The sequence below is a fragment of the Dermacentor variabilis genome, chromosome 8 (genome assembly GCF_050947875.1).
Source record: "Dermacentor variabilis isolate Ectoservices chromosome 8, ASM5094787v1, whole genome shotgun sequence".
NCBI lineage: Eukaryota > Metazoa > Arthropoda > Arachnida > Ixodida > Ixodidae > Dermacentor > Dermacentor variabilis.
The window spans coordinates 25808634-25829607 of record NC_134575.1 but is presented as its reverse complement, the minus strand read 5'-3'; the positions used below and the strand labels follow the sequence as shown (position 1 = coordinate 25829607).

General features: G+C 43.1%; 1 protein-coding gene across 6 annotated transcripts in view; it reads right to left on the bottom strand.

Moving 5' to 3' along the window:
* Nucleotides 1-20974, bottom strand: part of LOC142589859 (uncharacterized) — a 93498-nt gene that overhangs the window by 22334 nt on the left and 50190 nt on the right. For 3 of the 6 annotated variants that reach the window (XM_075701497.1, XM_075701495.1, XM_075701496.1), the window contains 2 exons: nucleotides 5904-6008; nucleotides 3730-3804 (listed from right to left, as the gene is read on the bottom strand). In XM_075701497.1, the coding sequence (XP_075557612.1) occupies nucleotides 3730-3804; nucleotides 5904-6008 (180 nt within the window). Of the gene's footprint in view, nucleotides 1-1679; nucleotides 1741-3729; nucleotides 3805-5903; nucleotides 6009-7993; nucleotides 8090-9373; nucleotides 9440-12903; nucleotides 13015-15517; nucleotides 15531-18486; nucleotides 18588-20974 lie in introns of those variants that run through there. The other 3 variants (XM_075701500.1, XM_075701501.1, XM_075701499.1) reach the window with 3 other exon arrangements.

Below are 20974 nucleotides of genomic sequence, written 5' to 3'. Positions count from 1 at the left end.
ATAAATGGCCGAGGAATGCAGAAAATATTGCCCTTCTCTTTAGTACCTAAATAATGAGTACCTAAATAATAGTACCGAGTGTGCGAATACCATGGTTCAAAAAAATGCAAGTGAAAAAAAAACCTTTCCGAAATTAGAAAATGCTAGCAAATTGCACACTTCGCGAGTACATCGCGAGATATTTGCACAACCAATATCGAGTGTTACAGGGACTGCGTTAGCATTCGAGCGATTGTTTTCTTTATACCTTGCGGGTTTCACTCAGCGGAAGCACTACGAGACATCCCCCGATGGCCCCAGAAATGTGTGTGCGCGCGCAGGTGAAGATTGATGACGTGTCCTGCGCAAAATACCAGAGGAATTAAGAGCGCCGGCAAAGTGCGCCCCTGTTCAGGTCAACATTTGATGTCAACTGCTTGAAGCCCTGTGTGGGCCCGTAGGCGACGCGCACTTTCCCAGAAGCGCTTGGATTTGTAGTGGGCGGAAGCATATCAAACGACGGTCAGCAGTCGAGATATGCGAGAGAGCTTAAAAGGTATCGGTGGAAAAACACAGGCAAGAGATTGATCCGACCAGATCCGTTACAAGCATAGGTAACGGTAGGAGAAAGATAGAAAAGCTTTGAGCATGAGAGAAAGAAATGTATTAAGAACACGCAAAAATGCTAGAATGTAAAGCACATTTAGCATGCCTAATTAACTCAAAAAGGCTAGGTGACTGTCACCACCCCGTTTCAAAGGGGATGCTAAAAAAATCATCATCAACGTTATCATTGCATCACGTTGCAAAACCGAGGCCACTTTGGGGAACAAGTTAGATGTGCCACGCCTGTTTTAATACCTGAGGAGGCCAGCCGTGCGATTGTTACGCTAACATCGGAGTGGTGCTTTGTACATGAATTTGTCTGGTCGTCGCGCATGTGGCTTCAGACGTTGTTTGTGGTTCTGTTTACCAGGCGTTATCCGCCGTTGCTCTCCTAGATTTCGAAACAATCCAATTTCGCAAATTTGCAAGCGAACGAGACTCTTCGCACATGCGTAATCTCAACTAATCGTGGCATTTACAATGACCATATGTTGATAAATGTGCGTAACCTGCAAAGTCACAAAGATATTCAATGTCATTGAGTTTAAATAAATATGTGTCACAACCATCGTTCTCATGCTGGCTGGACCGCCAAGCCTAAAGCTCTAGCAGACGATAGCTTCTGCGTTTTTTACATTATTTTTTCTAGCAAACTATGGTCTTGACAGCCAAAGTAATAGCGTTGAAGCAAGGGCGATTTCCTTCGCTTGGCGTCTTGAGAACAGAAAATAATGGTTAAAGCTATAGTCCTCGTTACATACATCATTGGACTGCATGTAAGAACCAGTGAGAAGAAGAGGCGATCTTGTGCTCAAGACACGCCGAAATATGTGCAGATATGCCTAATATTCCGTTACGTCACACTGACAACGGTGGCACCAAGTTCTGGCCCGAAACTCCAACTGCGAAATTTCAATGTTGAGTGATAGGCTAGTTAGTTGTGGTGCCATATTTCGGAGCCCGAAACAAGAGACAGGAGCGCGATGAAACCTTGTTGAATATCACAGTCAATTGAAGCCGCACTCGGTATTTTATACAAAGCTAGGCTACATTATCCAAGGGAAAATCACTGCACAGCTTGCTATCTTACTCACGAAGTTCATGAAGTGGAATACGGTTTGCCAATTCTGACATCCAAAACCCCACAGCGAGTTCCTGCAAGGTGGAGAAACGTATCCATGTTTAGGCTCCGAATAGCCACATTTGCTACAATTACAGCGTATCAAGGTCGTTAACGCTCGATAGGCAGCCGATCAGGAGTACCACAACTACTCCGCTTATTCCAGATGCTCTAATCGCTAGATTTATTATATAAAAAAACATTCCGTCCTTTGTTGTTCACTAAGATATAAACCAACCAACGAATTTCTATTCTGTGTCAATTGTTAATCCGACCAAGCCATCCTATCAGGCCGTCGCTTTTGGTCTTTCACTTGGTGACAATCCACTGCAGCAGCTACAGAAGAAATGACATGAATATTTGGGCTAAAATCGTTTCGACTTGAAACAATAAACCGAAATGTACATTACATTTTTTGAGTACTAGAATTTGGGATGACAAAATAGAAATTACCGCCGTGACTCATGAAGTAGAACATTTCCTAGCATAACATGATATCCCGGATGTCATAACGCAAAGGTTTTCTTGCAGTCAAGTTTTTCAAACATTTTTTTTCCCACTAACTCTTCCTGAATTTCGGCGCGCCACGAGGCCGGCCTCGGTTTTAGCGGTGGAATATGGCGCCGAGCGATGCAAGCAAATGCAAATAATGCAAACTGCAGAGTGTTTCAAGAGATGGCGCTCGACGTCTCGTCTGCATACCAGAAGCAATTCTAACATAGAAACGTTTTGACATCGTGTTGCCAAAAATTGACGTTCTGTCGCTGCGATGCCTGTGTCTTAAGAGCAACATGTCAGTCTGTGACAAGTGAAATCCCGCGACTAATTTACGACATAAGCTAGGCAACCAGTTTTCCTACAGTTGTCGCCAAACGAACGGGCCTGCTTCGAAGTGATCATACCACTCAGCTTCTTCGCTAAACGTTGAATTTGTTCCTTGAAGACAACCATGACAGCGCACAGTTCGTGGAGGTGGATGCCATAGTAGACCACTACCATTAAAGCCGATGACCTAAGTGCCAGAGCACTTGTCAAGGTGAGGCATGATGCAAAAACCTCGTTAATACAATCATAAAATCTTCCAACTGAATTTCCTAGATGGATCGCGAGCGCTGCGATCATTTAGATAACGAGGGAATAACGGCCATTTGTCTGGTCTTTGTGCTTGTGGCTTAGAAAGCTACTCGGGCCCTATTTACTTCGCTTTGTCTGCCTTTACCATCTTAAATTTCGAAGGAATCCCAAACATTCAAATGACGGCAATGCGACACTGCCCACATGCATGTAATTGCAAATTTTTTGTTTGGCCTTAAACTCACGCTTTGTGGGAACTGAAATCGCAAGAACTAAATAAAAAAACACCATCATTGTTTTAATGGCATAAATACCATGCTTGATGCTCCCATAGACACTAGTGTCAGAGTTCTTGCGTGTTTTTTTTTTTTGTCGGAAACGAGATAAACAAAGGAACGCAGATTGGAAGCACACGATGAACCAGCACAGGGCAACCATTTTCATTGAATTGGTTTAAAAACATATCTACAGCACTGCTCTGAGCATGCGAGGATACGGGTACAGTCATAACAATAATGACTAAGCTCAAGAAATTCATCTATTATTCAGATGACCTTAGCGTCTTAAAATTGTTAGGTTCCAATAGGAACGCTGCACTGCAAGCTATTTTAATGCAGCAGTAAATGCGTGCCACACTTGCCAATCGTGAGTTGTAATATTCCTCCAGAGGTGCTACTCTGCACCTCGTTAAGTTGCGCAATACTTTCAAATTCCTCATTGGCGGCCATTGGAACCAATCATAGACGTTCCAGAAATCAGACCCCTGCTTACGAATAATATACGTACACCTCTTACGTATTTTTGATGTTTTAGTTTTATCTTCCACTATAGGAGGCGGTGCTGCTAAGTGCGCTCGCCTAAGTATCAAGTGATAACGGTCGTGCTTTGTGTCCTGTGACTAATTAGCAAAAAGAAAAAGAAGAAAGAACACGTTCGCGCGGAGTTCTCACCATTGGTATTGGCCTCCACCGCGGTAACTCGGCCACAGGCACGATCCGTTGCAATGGATGCCACAGTAGACCGCACTGCGATGCAAACAAACGAATGCCATGACATTGTATACACAATTAAGTACGGCACTCGTCTGAGCCAGGCGATAATCACGGCGCATTTACCTTGGGTTTAGGCTCGTAAAGACGGAGGCATTCGTAGTGCCTTTTTGACCTGTCGTGGACTAACGGTACTCTCTGCTGCCTAATGACTCGTAAATGACTCGCTGACTCATAAGTGACAGGTTATTAGGACAGTCAGCTCCAGTTCAGAAAACGTTCCCGTCAGCCATCCCTGAAGGAATGGGTAAGAACCACAACGATTAAGTAAATGTGAACGGCACGTTCACATTTTAGAATACAAAGATTACGTGCCTTTCGCAAATACGCTTCTCACTGCACAAATTACAAGTTTTCATTTAAGTCGTGAGCTTTTTGAATGTGAAGACATTCGCAGCAACACGTAGCAAAACTTATAGATACGATGTCGTTCGCCACTTAATAGCAAGATATTCACAATGCATGCATGACTCGTGAAGTAATGATGGCACTTACTAAAAGGATGACGTTCCAAGTGCGGCATTTAATGTGACACGCTACCCTGAAAGCCCCCGATGGTGCACCATCCAGATGAGAGGAATGTTTAGCTCGGGGAGTCTTAAAGCTACAAAATGCCTGTGATTGGCGAACCCATTTTTTCCCCGCAACTCTGGACGACGTTGGTTGCATAAAAAAAAGGAAAATCTAGAGACTAAATATGTTGCAATTTGCCAATTAAAAGATATGCAGATCCAATGCACATATTGGAATCTGTGCGAATAGGAGCTTAAGTAAAACGGTTAACTAAATATTTTGCAGCTAACGGAGATGCCTAAAATTTGATGATGACCGGTGTATGCAGTGAAAAATAGGACACGTATCAAGCAAACAAGATTTAAACATTTTGGACCACTTGTGTCACAATGGGACCACCCCATTTTGCGGGAGGTTGGCCAAGAGCATGTGCAACCGCACTGACACCTCCATAATGAATAAATCAAACAAAGCAATGCAAATGAATGAAAACGACGAAAATAATTATATTAAGACTTCATGGTGCCATAGATCTGTGAGCCATTGTTACATTCTGTTTTATGTAGGACTCCGTAGTGGGCTATTCAAATTTCAGAGTTTTCCCATGCACGAACCCAGTGGGAAATAAAGGGGGTTAACTAAATCAAAGAAAATGAGGCAAGTCAAAGAATCCCCTGAACAATTTGTCATAACATTTACAGATCGATGTGCATTACAGGTACCTGTGTGCCGACATTGTTTTCCGGTTTTATGTAGAATGCGAGTCCCTTTCTGATGAGCAGAACAGGGCTGTACAAGCGTGACATGCATACATGGTTTACATTAGCCACGTCGTGAGGGCGTTCACATGACTTTTGTATATATGTCTCGAAATATATCTGCCGAAATACCAAGCGACTTACAATCGTTGAAAAAGCGACCGACCAAGCAGCATCCAGGCTGCAACGCGAAACGCAGAAATGTAGGCAAAAGAATCTTCGCTTCATAAAGCTGAAGCGCTAAGTTTGCCAATGGGTAACTGTGTGTTAAAGTCACAAATATATAGAAGGCACCTAAACATAGATATAAAAATGGAGATTATTGATTTAATATACTCCGCTGTGAAACGTATGAGTAAGTCTTTCGTAAAAGCCGCCTAAGAAGGTCGTAACGCTTCCAAGCGAGCTCTGAATCTGTTTTTGCTAGAGAGCTACCGTATATGTAAATTTCGCGCATCAATATTTTCGAAACATTTAACACCATTGGGTATATTGTTAGAGATTTCACGCTGATAATATAATTGCGCTTCCTAAATTCAGAAAATTCACGCTTTTTTTTTCGCTCAAATGCACCAAATCCTTTTGACTGAGTGTCTCGTAAAAGCATTTTTACGTTATACGAACACTTCGATGGAAAAATTGGACTTTCTTCCGATATAAAGCTTTTTCTCAAGATTTTCGTTGTAATTGCGCAAACCGTTCCAGTGCACACACCGCTACGTATATTCTAAAAGAGATGAAAAGCAGACGATTCTAAAAGTTCAAAAGCAGACGATTCTAAGATGAGAACCAGACGATTCTTACCGCGGCCATACGTGGCGTTATGTCCGCCGACGGCAACGACGAAGGCACTATGTCTTGGTCCGCAGCAGTCGGCTGGCGAGGGCTCTCCGAGTAGGCTGCTAAACCCTGTCAAAAGCACAAGTCTTTTCAAAGAAAGGGTTGCAATCGGATGTGGGGGGTGGGCGATAAGTGGTGTTTGAGACTAAATTATATACGAAACAAATAGTGCTAGAATCACATCGAATCAAATATAGAATATCTTTCGAAAAGCTTTTGTGTGCGGTATATTGCCTCCATAAAAAAATTGCAATTTGTCCATCCTGCTTTTTCACAACGCTGGGTAAAGTTTGTCAATACACTGTAGGTTATAAAGCAAGCTTTGTTAACGTTTTTTTCGCAAACTCTGGGATCTTCGCAGCACACGCAGCCATAAAATATCGTAAATTTAACATTAACATCTGTGCATATCCTCGCGGCCAGAGCAGTAATGCATTTTTAATTACTGTCAAGTTTCGAATTTTGTCAAGTTCGAAAGATTTGTGTACGCGGTGCCACTGTCCTATTGTGGCACTGATGCATAATCCGGTTTTATCTTGAAGATTAACAGAGGTGGTCCATTTCGCGAATGAATATACCTCCGGACAACATTGCGATCAATTGCGGTTCTGACGGGAAATTGTAGGTTTCATAGGGACACCATTGTGCTCTAGTACCCCATGTCCAGTGTTGATTGGGTGACAATTATCACGGTTTTAGTTTCGATTTGATCTTACATTCTGCACAGTGGACGACGTGACCTACGCATTCGGGAAATAATAAATAATATTCTGCTTTGCTAATAAAGCTTATTTTACTGTAGGGTCGAATCGGATCGAACATAGTTCGATTCCCTAACCTAAAGTTTCAAGTAATCGCAAACCCCCCACAGGGTGGAAATTTCAACAACCTAACAGAGGACAACACCTTTCCCTGTCTTTGGCTTCAAGGAAACGAAAGGTTTCCTGTAGTGCCAATATCGGACCTAAAATTAGTTTATTACACACGTTCTGCAGTGTCTCCATTTTGACCCGCGAGCTGTCTATTCTCGCTTCTCGAACTCTCAGGTCTGGCTTCATCTTTTTCCGCCAGACCCTTCGAGATCTCAAATCCTTAATTTCGCAACGTTTCGAATCGATCCGCATGGACCGTAAGGTTCAGTGATTCGCAGTCCAGCTTCCTTAAACGAAGCCCTAATTTTTTTTTTCAAATGCAGCATAATTGTAGCTGCATATAGCTTGTGCCTGAAAGGAAGCCATGTGTCGCGTTTGTAAAAAGCTAATAGTTTTGATATGGTAAATAGACAGTACGCGAAGTGCCACGACAGTGATGAAGAAGAAGTCAGAACAATAATATCTGTCGCAGCCCTAAATTTAGTGAATACATTGTCGGCACGTTGATGCTGTGTCTCAGGGTTGAGAACACGGCGCAAAATTTAGTGTCGCGTGGTGACAAACGACGCTCTACGCAACAAATATACCACTAGTGACAGTGGGGAAGCAGGGATGACCGCTTCACTGACGAGCACATGACGGTGCCACATTTGAATGGTCGCCGCAGCAGACGCACTAAATTAGCTTACGCAAAGGCATGGTCTACGCAAAACATTCAATCCTCCAAGTGAGGTGCTTGTCGACACTAATAGTGGAAAGCTCGATAGTTTTACCTGCCATTCAACAGCCGAGTGAGTACAGTACAAGTTGTCAAAATGCATTTTCTGCACTTAAACGTTCTTGGTGCCTTTCGATTTTTAAGCACTCGTTGTTTACAGTGACTAAAGCAATCAATTCAAAATAAACTCTTAAGGACTGGCATTCCTGAAAGTGCCACTGAAGTATGTAATCATGAAAGAATGACGGGTTATACGTGCTTTGCAATCGCCTAGTTGCCTCCGGTAAATACCGGAGTTGCATGCCTTAAACGCATGAGCTAAATAAGGCGGTTTAGTGCAGCATCGTATGTCTAGGTTGCAAGAGCAATATAACGGAAGAACACGAAGAAACGCAGAAAAAGGAATCTGAAAGAGTGTTGTTCGTATCATACATATATTTATGTACTTGCTGATAGTGACGTACAGCAGGGACAGCAGCGATGACTGCCTCGTTGAAGAGCGCGTAACGGCTTTGCACGTGGCTGATCGTAACAGCGGATGTCAGGGCCGTCGGTGCAGCCTGCAAGAGAACACGCAAACGTTGAGGTGCGCGCCATGTTCTCAGCTTTGAGCAGAGCTTCGTGCTAGGAGCACTGCGGGAAAATTTGGCTAATAGGTAGGGCATCGTATAGAGAACTGAGCAGGACCAGAACATAAGGGAACTCGGGAACACAAGCAGTCTGCAAAGAACGTGGCATACGTTGTGGTGAACAGCCTGTTCTCAGCATTCAGCAGAGCTTCATGCTAGGAGCACTGCGGAAAAATCTGACTAGTTGCTACAGCAGTCTATAACTTAGCAACCGGACTGCACCAGAACATGAATCACACCGTAATCGATCCTAATGTGCCATGGATTCACCACCCGATTCAGTCGTGGGTGTATAGTGTACGTGTACGAGGACTACTTGAAAAGGTGGAATGAAAGCACGAAAGCAAGTGATCCAAGTGTAGAGTTTCCAAAGCATCAAACTAATTCACAGATCCAGCATTTTATATTACGTGCTGAATTATGTGCAGCAAAGACAAATGATTACCCGATCCAGCTTGCATAAAAGGTCGAATTCTCTGCATTGAGTTTCAGGGATAACTAAGCACTGTAGGCTACTCTATTTAAGTATACATTTTCTATTCGCTGCTGCAACAATACTTATCTGTATTTCAACCTGCCATTATTCGACATGATAGACTGCGATATCACCATAAATGTTCTCGTGTCCCAGCCTTTTTGGGTTACAGACGTCATAGTTATTGCAGTGTCCGATTTGCCTCCGATTCGTATACATAGCAGAAAAGCACCATGTACAGCAAGACTTCTAGGCTTCTCTCACTCGAGCGTGCGCAAAGAAAAAATACTTCGTCGAATATGCCCAACAAAAACGCAGGTATGCGTCATGTAGTTTGATGTAACATTACGTATGCACTTAATGCCACGATATGTGACGCAATTACCACGTGGAGGGCGTCGTCGCAGATCTGAACCTACTTGCAACCGAGGCACAATATACACCAGACGTGGCGTAACCCAGACAGCACGGCGCATACTGGAAGCATAAACGGTAAACAGTTGATTTGCGATTTGACGGGCAGACGTTGCTGTAATACATCAGTGTAGTTATTCCGCAGTACGCGTTTTAAATCAAAGGCAACTACGCTACAAAATGTGCAGGGGGAGACGTCTATGACCACCCCGCATGCATACAGCTTCTGCAGCTTTTGCATACATCAAACAATGTATAGACCAGTTTATGTATTTTCAGGTCTACATTGGTGAACGAAGCCTTTACAGGACTGCTTAGTATCTTACCTTTGCAGCCCCCTATCTGGAATGCGATGCTGACATTCCACGACATCCGAAGCCGCACAGGGAATTCTACAAGGACGAGATACGTTTCGTTCAGATTAGAATTTCACCTGGTCAAATCTCAACTAATCTAGGATAGCGACACCGGCAAGCTGATCTATTTTCATCGAGTGAATTCAGGGCGAAACTCAGTGCGGAAAAGGAAGTGCGTTGTTAGCGTTTTGAAATGGCTAGCGGTAGTTAATTTGTTTAGCCCTTTCCGTTAACCATAGGCCTAAAGTCCCGCGCTTCGGTATTTAGCGCTGCGTTCAAGCCACATCGTCAAATGTCAACGTCTCGGAGATTGTTTAATCTGCTAAGAAAAAAAGTACAACGTTCGTCCTTTTTCCATTAACTCATAGCCAACCTAGACTGATGTTCTTGAGTTTCTTTGTCACCACACCCTACTAATCTACAGGCTGCGGTTGTATTCTAAATCCTTTTTCATGGGGAGAACGATATGTAGCAACAGTTCCTTTGTAATGGCAAAGCTCAGTCAAAAAGCACAGTAACTATCTTAGCACGCCATTGTCGTTTATTGGTTCATTTCCTAACATAAAAACAAATCTTTCTCGCATTTAGGCATAGTAGCTGTAAACAGTTTTTGTAGTAATTAGCGGGCCATATTTTGTAAACGTGCTTTTCCCTATAGCTTTTCTTTGATAGGTCGAGACGACTACAAAGTTTTTTGTAAACGTGCTTTTCCCTATAGCTTTTCTTTGATAGGTCGAGACGACTACAAAGTTTTTGGTAAACGTGCTTTTCCCTATAGCTTTTCTTTCATAGGTCGAGACGACTACAAAGTTTTTTGTAAACGTGTTTTTCCCTATAGCTTTTCTTTGATAGGTCGAGACGACTACAAAGTTTTTTGTAAACGTGCTTTTCCCTATAGCTTTTCTTTGATAGGTCGAGACGACTACAAAGTTTTTTGTAAACGTGCTTTTCCCTATAGCTTTTCTTTGATAGGTCGAGACGACTACAAAGTTTTTTGTAAACGTGCTTTTCCCTATAGCTTTTCTTTGATAGGTCGAGACGACTACAAAGTTTTTTGTAAACGTGCTTTTCCCTATAGCTTTTCTTTGATAGGTCGAGACGACTACAAAGTTTTTTGTAAACGTGCTTTTCCCTATAGCTTTTCTTTGATAGGTAGAGACGACTACAACGTTTTTGTAAACGTGCTTTTCCCTATAGCTTTTCTTTGATAGGTCGAGACGACTACAAAGTTTTTTGTAAACGTGTTTTTCCCTATAGCTTTTCTTTGATAGGTCGAGACGACTACAAAGTTTTTTGTAAACGTGCTTTTCCCTATAGCTTTTCTTTGATAGGTCGAGACGACTACAAAGTTTTTGTAAACGTGCTTTTCCCTATAGCTTTTCTTTGATAGGTCGAGACGACTACAAAGTTTTTGTAAACGTGCTTTTCCCTATAGCTTTTCTTTGATAGGTCGAGACGACTACAAAGTTTTTTGTAAACGTGCTTTTCCCTATAGCTTTTCTTTGATAGGTCGAGACGACTACAAAGTTTTTGTAAACGTGCTTTTCCCTATAGCTTTTCTTTGATAGGTCGAGACGACTACAAAGTTTTTTGTAAACGTGCTTTTCCCTATAGCTTTTCTTTGATAGGTCGAGACGACTACAAAGTTTTTGTAAACGTGCTTTTCCCTATAGCTTTTCTTTGATAGGTCGAGACGACTACAAAGTTTTTTGTAAACGTGCTTTTCCCTATAGCTTTTCTTTGATAGGTCGAGACGACTACAAAGTTTTTGTAAACGTGCTTTTCCCTATAGCTTTTCTTTGATAGGTCGAGACGACTACAAAGTTTTTTGTAAACGTGCTTTTCCCTATAGCTTTTCTTTGATAGGTCGAGACGACTACAAAGTTTTTTGTAAACGTGCTTTTCCCTATAGCTTTTCTTTGATAGGTCGAGACGACTACAAAGTTTTTTGTAAACGTGCTTTTCCCTATAGCTTTTCTTTGATAGGTCGAGACGACTACAAAGTTTTTTGTAAACGTGTTTTTCCCTATAGCTTTTCTTTGATAGGTCGAGACGACTACAAAGTTTTTTGTAAACGTGCTTTTCCCTATAGCTTTTCTTTGATAGGTCGAGACGACTACAAAGTTTTTTGTAAACGTGCTTTTCCCTATAGCTTTTCTTTGATAGGTAGAGACGACTACAACGTTTTTGTAAACGTGCTTTTCCCTATAGCTTTTCTTTGATAGGTCGAGACGACTACAAAGTTTTTTGTAAACGAGTTTTTCCCTATAGCTTTTCTTTGATAGGTCGAGACGACTACAAAGTTTTTTGTAAACGTGCTTTTCCCTATAGCTTTTCTTTGATAGGTCGAGACGACTACAAAGTTTTTGGTAAACGTGCTTTTCCCTATAGCTTTTCTTTCATAGGTCGAGACGACTACAAAGTTTTTTGTAAACGTGTTTTTCCCTATAGCTTTTCTTTGATAGGTCGAGACGACTACAAAGTTTTTTGTAAACGTGCTTTTCCCTATAGCTTTTCTTTGATAGGTCGAGACGACTACAAAGTTTTTTGTAAACGTGCTTTTCCCTATAGCTTTTCTTTGATAGGTCGAGACGACTACAAAGTTTTTTGTAAACGTGCTTTTCCCTATAGCTTTTCTTTGATAGGTCGAGACGACTACAACGTTTTTGTAAACGTGCTTTTCCCTATAGCTTTTCTTTGATAGGTCGAGACGACTACAAAGTTTTTTGTAAACGTGTTTTTCCCTATAGCTTTTCTTTGATAGGTCGAGACGACTACAAAGTTTTTTGTAAACGTGCTTTTCCCTATAGCTTTTCTTTGATAGGTCGAGACGACTACAAAGTTTTTGGTAAACGTGCTTTTCCCTATAGCTTTTCTTTCATAGGTCGAGACGACTACAAAGTTTTTTGTAAACGTGCTTTTCCCTATAGCTTTTCTTTGATAGGTCGAGACGGCTACAAAGTTTTTTTGTAAGTAAACGTGCTTTTCCCTATAGCTTTTCTTTGATAGGTCGAGACGACTACAAAGTTTTTTGTAAACGTGCTTTTCCCTATAGCTTTTCTTTGATAGGTCGAGACGGCTACAAAGTTTTTTGTAAACGTGCTTTTCCCTATAGCTTTTCTTTGATAGGTCGAGACGACTACATAGTTGATCACTCCCGCAGTGGCAGCGCGGCATAGTTTGATTCGGCCAAATAGAAAAAAATAAACGATGAAAATAATTCCTAAAAAAAAATCTGCTGCTCACATCCTGTCGTCCCGACGGAACATGTTATGTCGGTGCGGCAACCATTTTTTTTTTGTCAACTATGGGATCTTGCTGTCACGAGCCGCTTTGTCGTCCCCTCATCGAGATTCACGGGGGAGGATTTCGGAACCAATTTGGAACAGTTTTTGACATTTTTTAAGACATCAATATAAACGGGTAAATCGGGACAAATGATAGAACGTGGGTAATCTTGCCACGTAACGATTAAAAAATCGTTTCCGCACAGTCCTCACCAATTATGTTGGCCTCAACAGCTGTGGGCTCCTTTGCTCAGTGTCGACTCGTCTTGTCCGATGAAACCATGACTCAGCAATCAGCAGAAGCGTATGTAGCAGTAGGCGCTTCTGCGATGAAAACAGGTAACCTTTTAGTCAGCACTTCGGGGTCGCCAAGTCTATGTTCCTTATTCGAATACGCGTGAACAGCAAAAACGGTTCCACAAGTCAACCACTGGACCAGCTTGAAGGACTTTTTTTTGCATTTCAGAGACAACGTTCCGAAGATACTGTTTAATATAATCTCGATTTAGGGCCAGGATTTTCTAGATTTTAACTTTCTTTGATGCGTGCACGTCATCAAAATCAGTGCATTGGTTGCCGAGAAAAATCATTCCTACGTTCCCGTGTATTTAGACAGCATGAACGTGTTGGCGTTCACGCTCAAGTAGATCACAGCCCGCGTTTCCGAGCTTACTCGCGAGGCTCAACAACGTGACTGCGAAGTACAGCAGGCGTTCGTGTACCGGTTGCCTATCGCGGCAAATAAAGTGGAATATTCTCGTGGTTTAAGCTTGCAGCCCAGTATTCGGTTTTAAGTCCGTTAAAGCATCTTCTACGCGGATAACAAAGGTGTGGGGGACGGGGTACTGGCTATAAGACTACAAACCGCTCATAAATTGCACGTCTTCTCCGAGTACACGGTCCCTACACTTTCGGCGTCGACTTCAGCTCAAGGTTCTGCGAAAGCTTGCGGTACTACTGGCAACCTTCTTCATGCAGGAGTGACTGCTTTTTTTTCTTCTCATTTACGTTAATTCACTTAAATTTTGCGATATCCCAGGGGCCCAGAGCACACATGTATTGGCATTTTTCGATAGTGATCTTGTCGAACTTGTGAAATCTGTGACGACATTCCACAGAATAACTATCTTAGCACGTCGTTGTTGTTCATTGGTTCATTTCCTAACGTAAAAACAAATCTCTCATATTTGGGCATAGCAGCTGTAAACATTTTTTGTTGTAGTAATATGCAGGATGCGTACCATCTATCGATTCAAGGAATGTGTGCCGAGCGCTCTAGCCGACGCTATTAGCCTTTGCAGTGACCATGCTCCCGAGTTTTCTCGCTCAATGCGCGGGGTTGCAAACGAGTGATTGTAAACGTATTTACGTTTATATTTATATTTTATTTAGTGAGCAAATTAAGAAGGCATTACCGGCGACGGTAATGCCTTCGCGGCCTGAGCATCGCGGCCTGAGAAATTACGGTGAAATTATTGGCTGCTTTTTTTTCGTTCTGTTTTCTCACCGATAGTGGCAACGAAATGAGGAAGCTTATTTGCGCACGTCTGCCATTTCCTCAACGGCAGCCTGCGAGGTCGTTGCAAAAGTTCTTGCCAATGCACGGCCAACTGAAGCAGCATTGGGAACCAATTTTTGTTAGTTCGTTTTTGATTATGTGTTGGAAGCTGCGCAAGCGAAAATAAAATACAATTTGCGGTCCATCGCCAGTACCGCAAACTTCGTGCTACGATCGGGTGGATCATTTTTCCATTCGAGGGGAGGGGGGGTCTAAATGTTAGCTCATAAACAATGTTTTTTGCTGTAGCGTACAATTTCGGAGCTTCCAGCATCTCTGACGGCACACGTCTACACATTAGCAGCATACCAGAGTCGTACACACTAGAAATACTACCGGCGAGAAGTATTTTATGTGCTCATTTGTCACTTTTTATTGCATTAGTATCCAAATCAAGTTTCGGCGTTGCCCCCTTGACACAAACGAAAATCAAGCTGCCCTTTTTAGTTGAACCTTCATTCAGCATTGGGAATTGCTTTTTCTCGCGTCATATTCTACCGCGCAGTCACCGTTTTCATCCTTTTTCTTCGTGAGCATCGGTTGTAATCTGAACCATCTACGGAGATTACATACCGGTGTGGTGGTGCGGTTTTGGAAGTTTTATCCACTCATTTGTCACTTTTAATCGCATTATTATGCAGAGAAACTTTGGGAGTTTCCCTCTTCACTCAAACGAAAGCAGATAACCACTGCCATCTTCAGTTGAATCTGAATTCAGCATTCGGAATTACCCTTTCTGGCGCCATATTCTGCCGTGTGGTCACAGTTTCCATTTTTTTCTTGATAAGCATCGGTTGTAATACGAACCATCCACGGATAATACATAACGGTGTGGTGGTGCGGTTTTGGAAGTTTTATGAACGCACAGGGACCTCAATGAGTTAAGCGCCAAAATATCTCGCGATTATGCGTGAAGCTTAACGATTTAAACATTAAAGCTACTTTTATTATGGTAGTCTTCCCAAAGCTGCAACTTTCGCTTAGAACGGTTCGCGACAATGCAATTTTGTGGCACACATCCGACATACAGTGATGATGATATAACGATTATCATTATTTCGGTGGGCGCTTCCACCGGAACGGGCTGGTGACGGACCTTACTATGAATCCAAACCAACTGGCCCAACTTGCCGTTTTGATGCAGTATATTTCATTTATTACAGTCGAGCAGTTAGTTGGCCACCTCCTCTTAATCATCTCTCTATCGTGACGCGTACCCACAGCAAGTGGCGTCATCTGGCCACTAAAACGTTTGTTCACTCCACTCACCAATAGCGTCCGCTCTCACTCTAGGTGAGTTCGAACTCCATTGCTCAGTGTCGACTCGATTTCTGCAGAAAGATCACGACCACCAGCCATCGGCTTGTGTGGATGCCACAGTAGACCGCACTGCGATTGAGGAAAAGGACGTTAACACGCACAGAGCGGAAGTTAATGATTAAGTAAATCACTACCGTCCACGCGATAACATGGACACATTTCGAAAATCGCTCGTGAAGAGGTTAACCTGTTCCTATGCCGGATTATTTAAATTATATAGTATTACATATACTGCGGTGTCATCACGCGATATTATCCCATGGACGGGCACAGAAACATATTACGCATGTCGAGTATAATAATCGGAAATCATGTAACAGCAGCATACATACAGGAACGCATGTACAGCGTGGAGCTGTACGAGTAGAAAATGAACCCAATAGCGCACTACATACGCGGAAGGTTATACTAAATCAACAGATAAATGCGTATAGATCTGTGCATACAAAGCATTATACAGGGTGGGTTTTTCATCTGCATCCAATTTTTTAAATATTGCCTATGGCAAGTAGCACGATTCTAACCCTTGATTTAAACTACTCGATGAGGATGACGATGAGCAAAACGAGAGCAAGGTGAAAGCGGGAGCCAACGTTTCGACAAGTGGGCTTGAAGACGTTTCGACAAGCGGACTTTCCGAAAGACCTTTCGAAAAGTGGACTTGAAAAAGACAAGTTTGCGACGACGATTGCAAGGAAGCGCTTAAAGGCGCCGGAGGTGACTGATTGCTACAGCGGATGTCCACCTCCGTTGCCGTAGTCTGCAAAAAAAAAAAAACCACGCCAACGTTGAGATGAGCGCCATGTTCTCAGCATTGAGCAGAGCTTCGCAACAAGAGCACTAGAGGGGAATTTGGCTCGTTAGTATGGCATCGTATAGATGACTGAGCATAACCAGATCATAGGGGAACTCAGGAACACAAGCAGTCTGCAAAGAACATGGCATACGATTGAGATGAGGGGACATGTTCACAACACTGAGCAGAGCTTCATGCTAGGAGCACTAGAGGGAAATTCAGAGAGGTTTGTATAGCATCCGTAACCGATCCTAATGTGCCATGGATCCGCCACACGATTAAGTCGTAGGCGTATCTTGTACGTGTACGAGGAATATTTAAAGAAAGATGGAAATGAAGACATGCAGGACCAAGTGACCGTAGTGTAATATTTCCAAAAAACAAGTAATTCACAGATTCACCTTTCATGTTACAGATTGAATTCCTTGCGACAAATAATTTACCGATCCAGCTTGAATAAAAGGTTTGCTTTTCTGAGTTATGCTTAATTCTGCCGTATGAGCTCCAACCCATTTTTATTCTGTATATTTCCTTCTATGATCAGGGTCCCCTGCGAGTAATTGACCTAGGTAAACGTAAATTTTTCACAGACTTTAGAGGCGAACTGGCGATCCTGAACTCTTGTTTTCTTGCCAGGCTATTGATTACCATCTTTGTCTTCTGCATATTAATCTTCAACATTGATTCAACATTGCAATTCGTCCCCAGTGTTGCTTAACAGCTCAATGGAATCTGTAAACCGAGGGTTTCCGTGCTTAGTGGGTCTCCCTAATTTGGCTGTACCTAGATTAGCATGGCCCCACTGGCTCTCGGCGTCTTTGCCAGTGTCCCGCGCCCATTCAACCCTTTGGGATGTGGTGTACAGGAGGAGTTGAATTCAAACTTTAGCACCCTCTGAATATATAACAAGGTATAGACCCGTTTATGTAAATTGAAGTCAGTATTGGCGAACCGAGCATTTACACGACTGGTTAGTTCCTTACCTGCTCAGTGCACAAGTTGGAATATAGTTGATGACACTCCATGACATCCGAAAGCGCACAGGGAATTCCTACAATGACGAGACACGTTTCGTTCAGATTAGAATAACACGTGCTCAAATCTCAACTTATCTAGGATAGCGATAACGGCGAGCTGATCTATTTACATGACGCGAATGCAGTGCAAGGTGCACCAGTGCGGAGAGGAAGCGCGTTAGCGTTTTGCAATGGTTAACGGTGGTTAATTTGTAGGTCCTTCCCTTAACCACAGGCCTGTCTTGCCGAACTTCGGTAGATTGTGCCGTGTTCCAGCCATTCCGTTAAACGTCAACGCATCGAAGAAGTACATGCTCGCAATGCAATGGGGGATGCGTACACCACTTTTGGAATTGTTTGAACAGATTATTAATAAAATAGAAACGGCTAACTTTGGTCCGTTTTCGATTGCCTCATAGCCAATTTACACTGTTCTTGAGCTTTTTTTCTCACTACACGCTACTAATCATTCTGCGTCAGGCTTGTACTTATGCTCGTATTTTGTATAATTTTTCTTGGCGAGAATTACCTCAAGCAACAGTTGCTTTGTGATGGCAAAGCTCAGTCAAGAAGCACAGAGTAACTATCTTAGCACGCCGTTGTTTATTAGCCAATTTCCTATCGTAAAGACAAATCTTTCTCGTATTGGGGCATACCAGCCGTGAAAAGATTTCTTGTAGTAATTTACGGGCCCATATTTTGTAAACACGCTTTGCCTTATAGCTTTTGTTTGATGGGTCGAGAGGAGCGCATAGCGGATCACTCCCACAATGACAGCGCGGCATCGCGCAATCCAGCGAAGGACTACCCAATACGATTAAAAACAATAACAAAAGAGAATTCGAACCCCTCATGTCCTGTCACCACAGCGGAAGATGTATCGGTGTGGCAACCGTTTATGTGCACTCTGGCCTCCTGCTGTGACGAGCCGTCTTGTCTTGAGCCCACATCGCGATTCACGACGAAAAAAATTTCGGGGCTCATTTCTAACAGTCTGCGACACTCTTTAAGGCAGTAGTTTTAACCGGAATGTTGGGAGAAACGATCGCACGTCTCCTACTCTTGCCATCCGACCACTAAAAAAAAGGTTCCAGCACTGTTCTCACCAATCGTGTTGGCCTCGGCAGCTCTTGGCTCCTTTGCTCAGCGTCGACTCGCGTTCTTCGAAGCAACCATGACTCGGCGATCAGCAAAAGCGTATGTAGCAGTAGGCGCCCGCTGCGATGAAATCAGACAATGTTAAAGAGTGCCCTTTACTTCGGCGCGACAAAGTCCGAGCTCCTTATTCTAATACGCGTAAAAAGTAGAGCTGCTTCTACAAGTCAAGCACTGGACCAGCTCGAACGGTTTTTTTTTTTGCATTTGAGCGAGAAAGAAAATCCGGAGATACCGTGAAGCCTAATCATGATTAAGGGCACGTTTCCTAAACAACTTTTTTTTAATGCAACGCGCGTAAAATCAGTGCCTTGGTCGCCGAGGAAAAAATATTCCTACGTTCCTTAGACAGGATCAAAGTCTTGCTGTTATTCACGCTCACGTAGATCACGGCGCTATAGTTGCCGAGCTTACTAACTAGAATCTACAACATGGCAACAAGGCACAGCAGGCGTTCGCGTACCGGTACGCCTGCCGGGGCAAGTAAAGGCAAGCGGTATATTTCCACCGCTTAATCACGCATCCTGGTATTCGCTTTTAAATACTGTGTGTGTGCGCGTCTCAATACTCGTGCATTGACACTTTCAATCGTCATCTTGTCAAATCCTGAAAAGTGCGACGAATCATGAGCATGCTCACGTGACACCGTGTGACGAATCACGAGCTCTTGTAATGTCATGCAGCATGCGTGACACTTATCGATTCGAGCGGCACGCGCGTAGTGCTCTGACCGACGCTGTTGGCCTTTTTGCTGTTGTAGGCACGCACGCCGAGTTTTCTCGCTCGAAGCGCGGGGGTGCAGCGAGTAAATACGCATGTATTTATTGACCATATCAAGGAGGATTCTCTGCGACCAAAGCACGTTCTTTCTCTACTTTGCACAAGAGTAAATACCGGCGTGAGGAATTGGGGGTCTTTTTTGCGTTTTCCGTTTGCCTCACCGCTATAGTGGCAACGAAATAACGTAGCTGTGCGCACGTCTTCGATTCCCTCAACGACAGACTGAACGCGTGACAAAAGTCACGATTATTAATAAAGTACAGATTATTAATAAAGAAACGGCTAACTTTCGTCCGTTTTCGATTGCCTCATAGCCAATTTACGCTGTTGTTCTTGAGCTTCTTTTTTCTCCCTACACGCTACTAATCATTCTGCGTCAGACTTGTACTTATGCTCGTATATTAAATAATTTTTCTTGGGGAGACTGAACGCGTTACAAAAATCCACGCCAGTGCATGGTGAACTGAAGCAGCATTGGGCGTGAATTTCTGTTAGTTCGCTTTCGATTATGCATCTGAAGCTATACAAACGAAAATAAAATGCAATTTGCGATTCTTTCCCCACAAGAAGACAATGTTTTTTTTCAACTGTGAAGCTTTGACAAAGCAGTACAGGTTTCCTTTGAAGCTTTGTGCTACGATCGGGTGGATAACTTTTGTGGTCCTTATGTACACAGTTTTTGCAGTAGAATGTCGGAGCTCCCGGCATCGCTAACGGCACACCGATTCTAGCGAGGACGATGACGAAATTCTGAAACACCTCAAGACCAGGCATGGGGAATCCCCCAACATTTACACATTCAAAGCACACGAGCCGTACACACTAGAAAAAGCAACCGGCGAGAAGTACTTTGTAAATCCACTCATTTCTCAGTTTTCATCCCACTATTATCCAAAGCAACTTTCGGCGTGATCCCGTTCCCTAAAATGAAAATCATGTTTACATTTTTACTTGGACCTTAATTCAGCATTCAGAATTATCTTTTCTGGCGTCATATTCTTCCGCGCAGTCACCGTTTCCATGCATTTTCTTAGCGTGCATCGACTGTAATATGAACCACCTACAGAGACTGCAAACGGAGTGGTGGTTGCTCTTAGAAGTTTTAAAAACGCACAGGAACCACAATAAGTTGAGCGCCGAAGCATGTGGCGACAATGCGTGAAGCTTAACAATTTATGCATTAAGGTTACATTTATTATCGTAGCCTTCTCCAGAGCTGCCACTCGTCAGAACTGTTCGAGACAGTGAAATTTTGTGACACGCATCCGACATACAAAGACGATGATATAGCGATTATGATTTATATTTTTTATAGGCGCTTCCTCCGAAACGAGCTCGTGACAGACAAAGCCTGCTCAAAGCTTGTTTTAGGGCTGTAGCTGATCACGTTATTGATGGCACGTATTACAGTCGAACAGTCGTCTATCTCCTCGCAATCCTCTCTATATCGTGAATCGCATCTATCGCAAGTGGCGCCATCTGACGAATAAAACGTTCGTACAGCCCCCACTCACCAATTGCTTCGGGCTCCCTCTCTGGCCACCTTCGAGCTCCATTGCTCAATGTCGACTCGGTTTCTACGCAGCAATCGCGACCACCTGCGATCGCCTGAAGTGGATGCCACAGTAGGTCGCGCTGCGATTGAGAAAAAATGGCGTT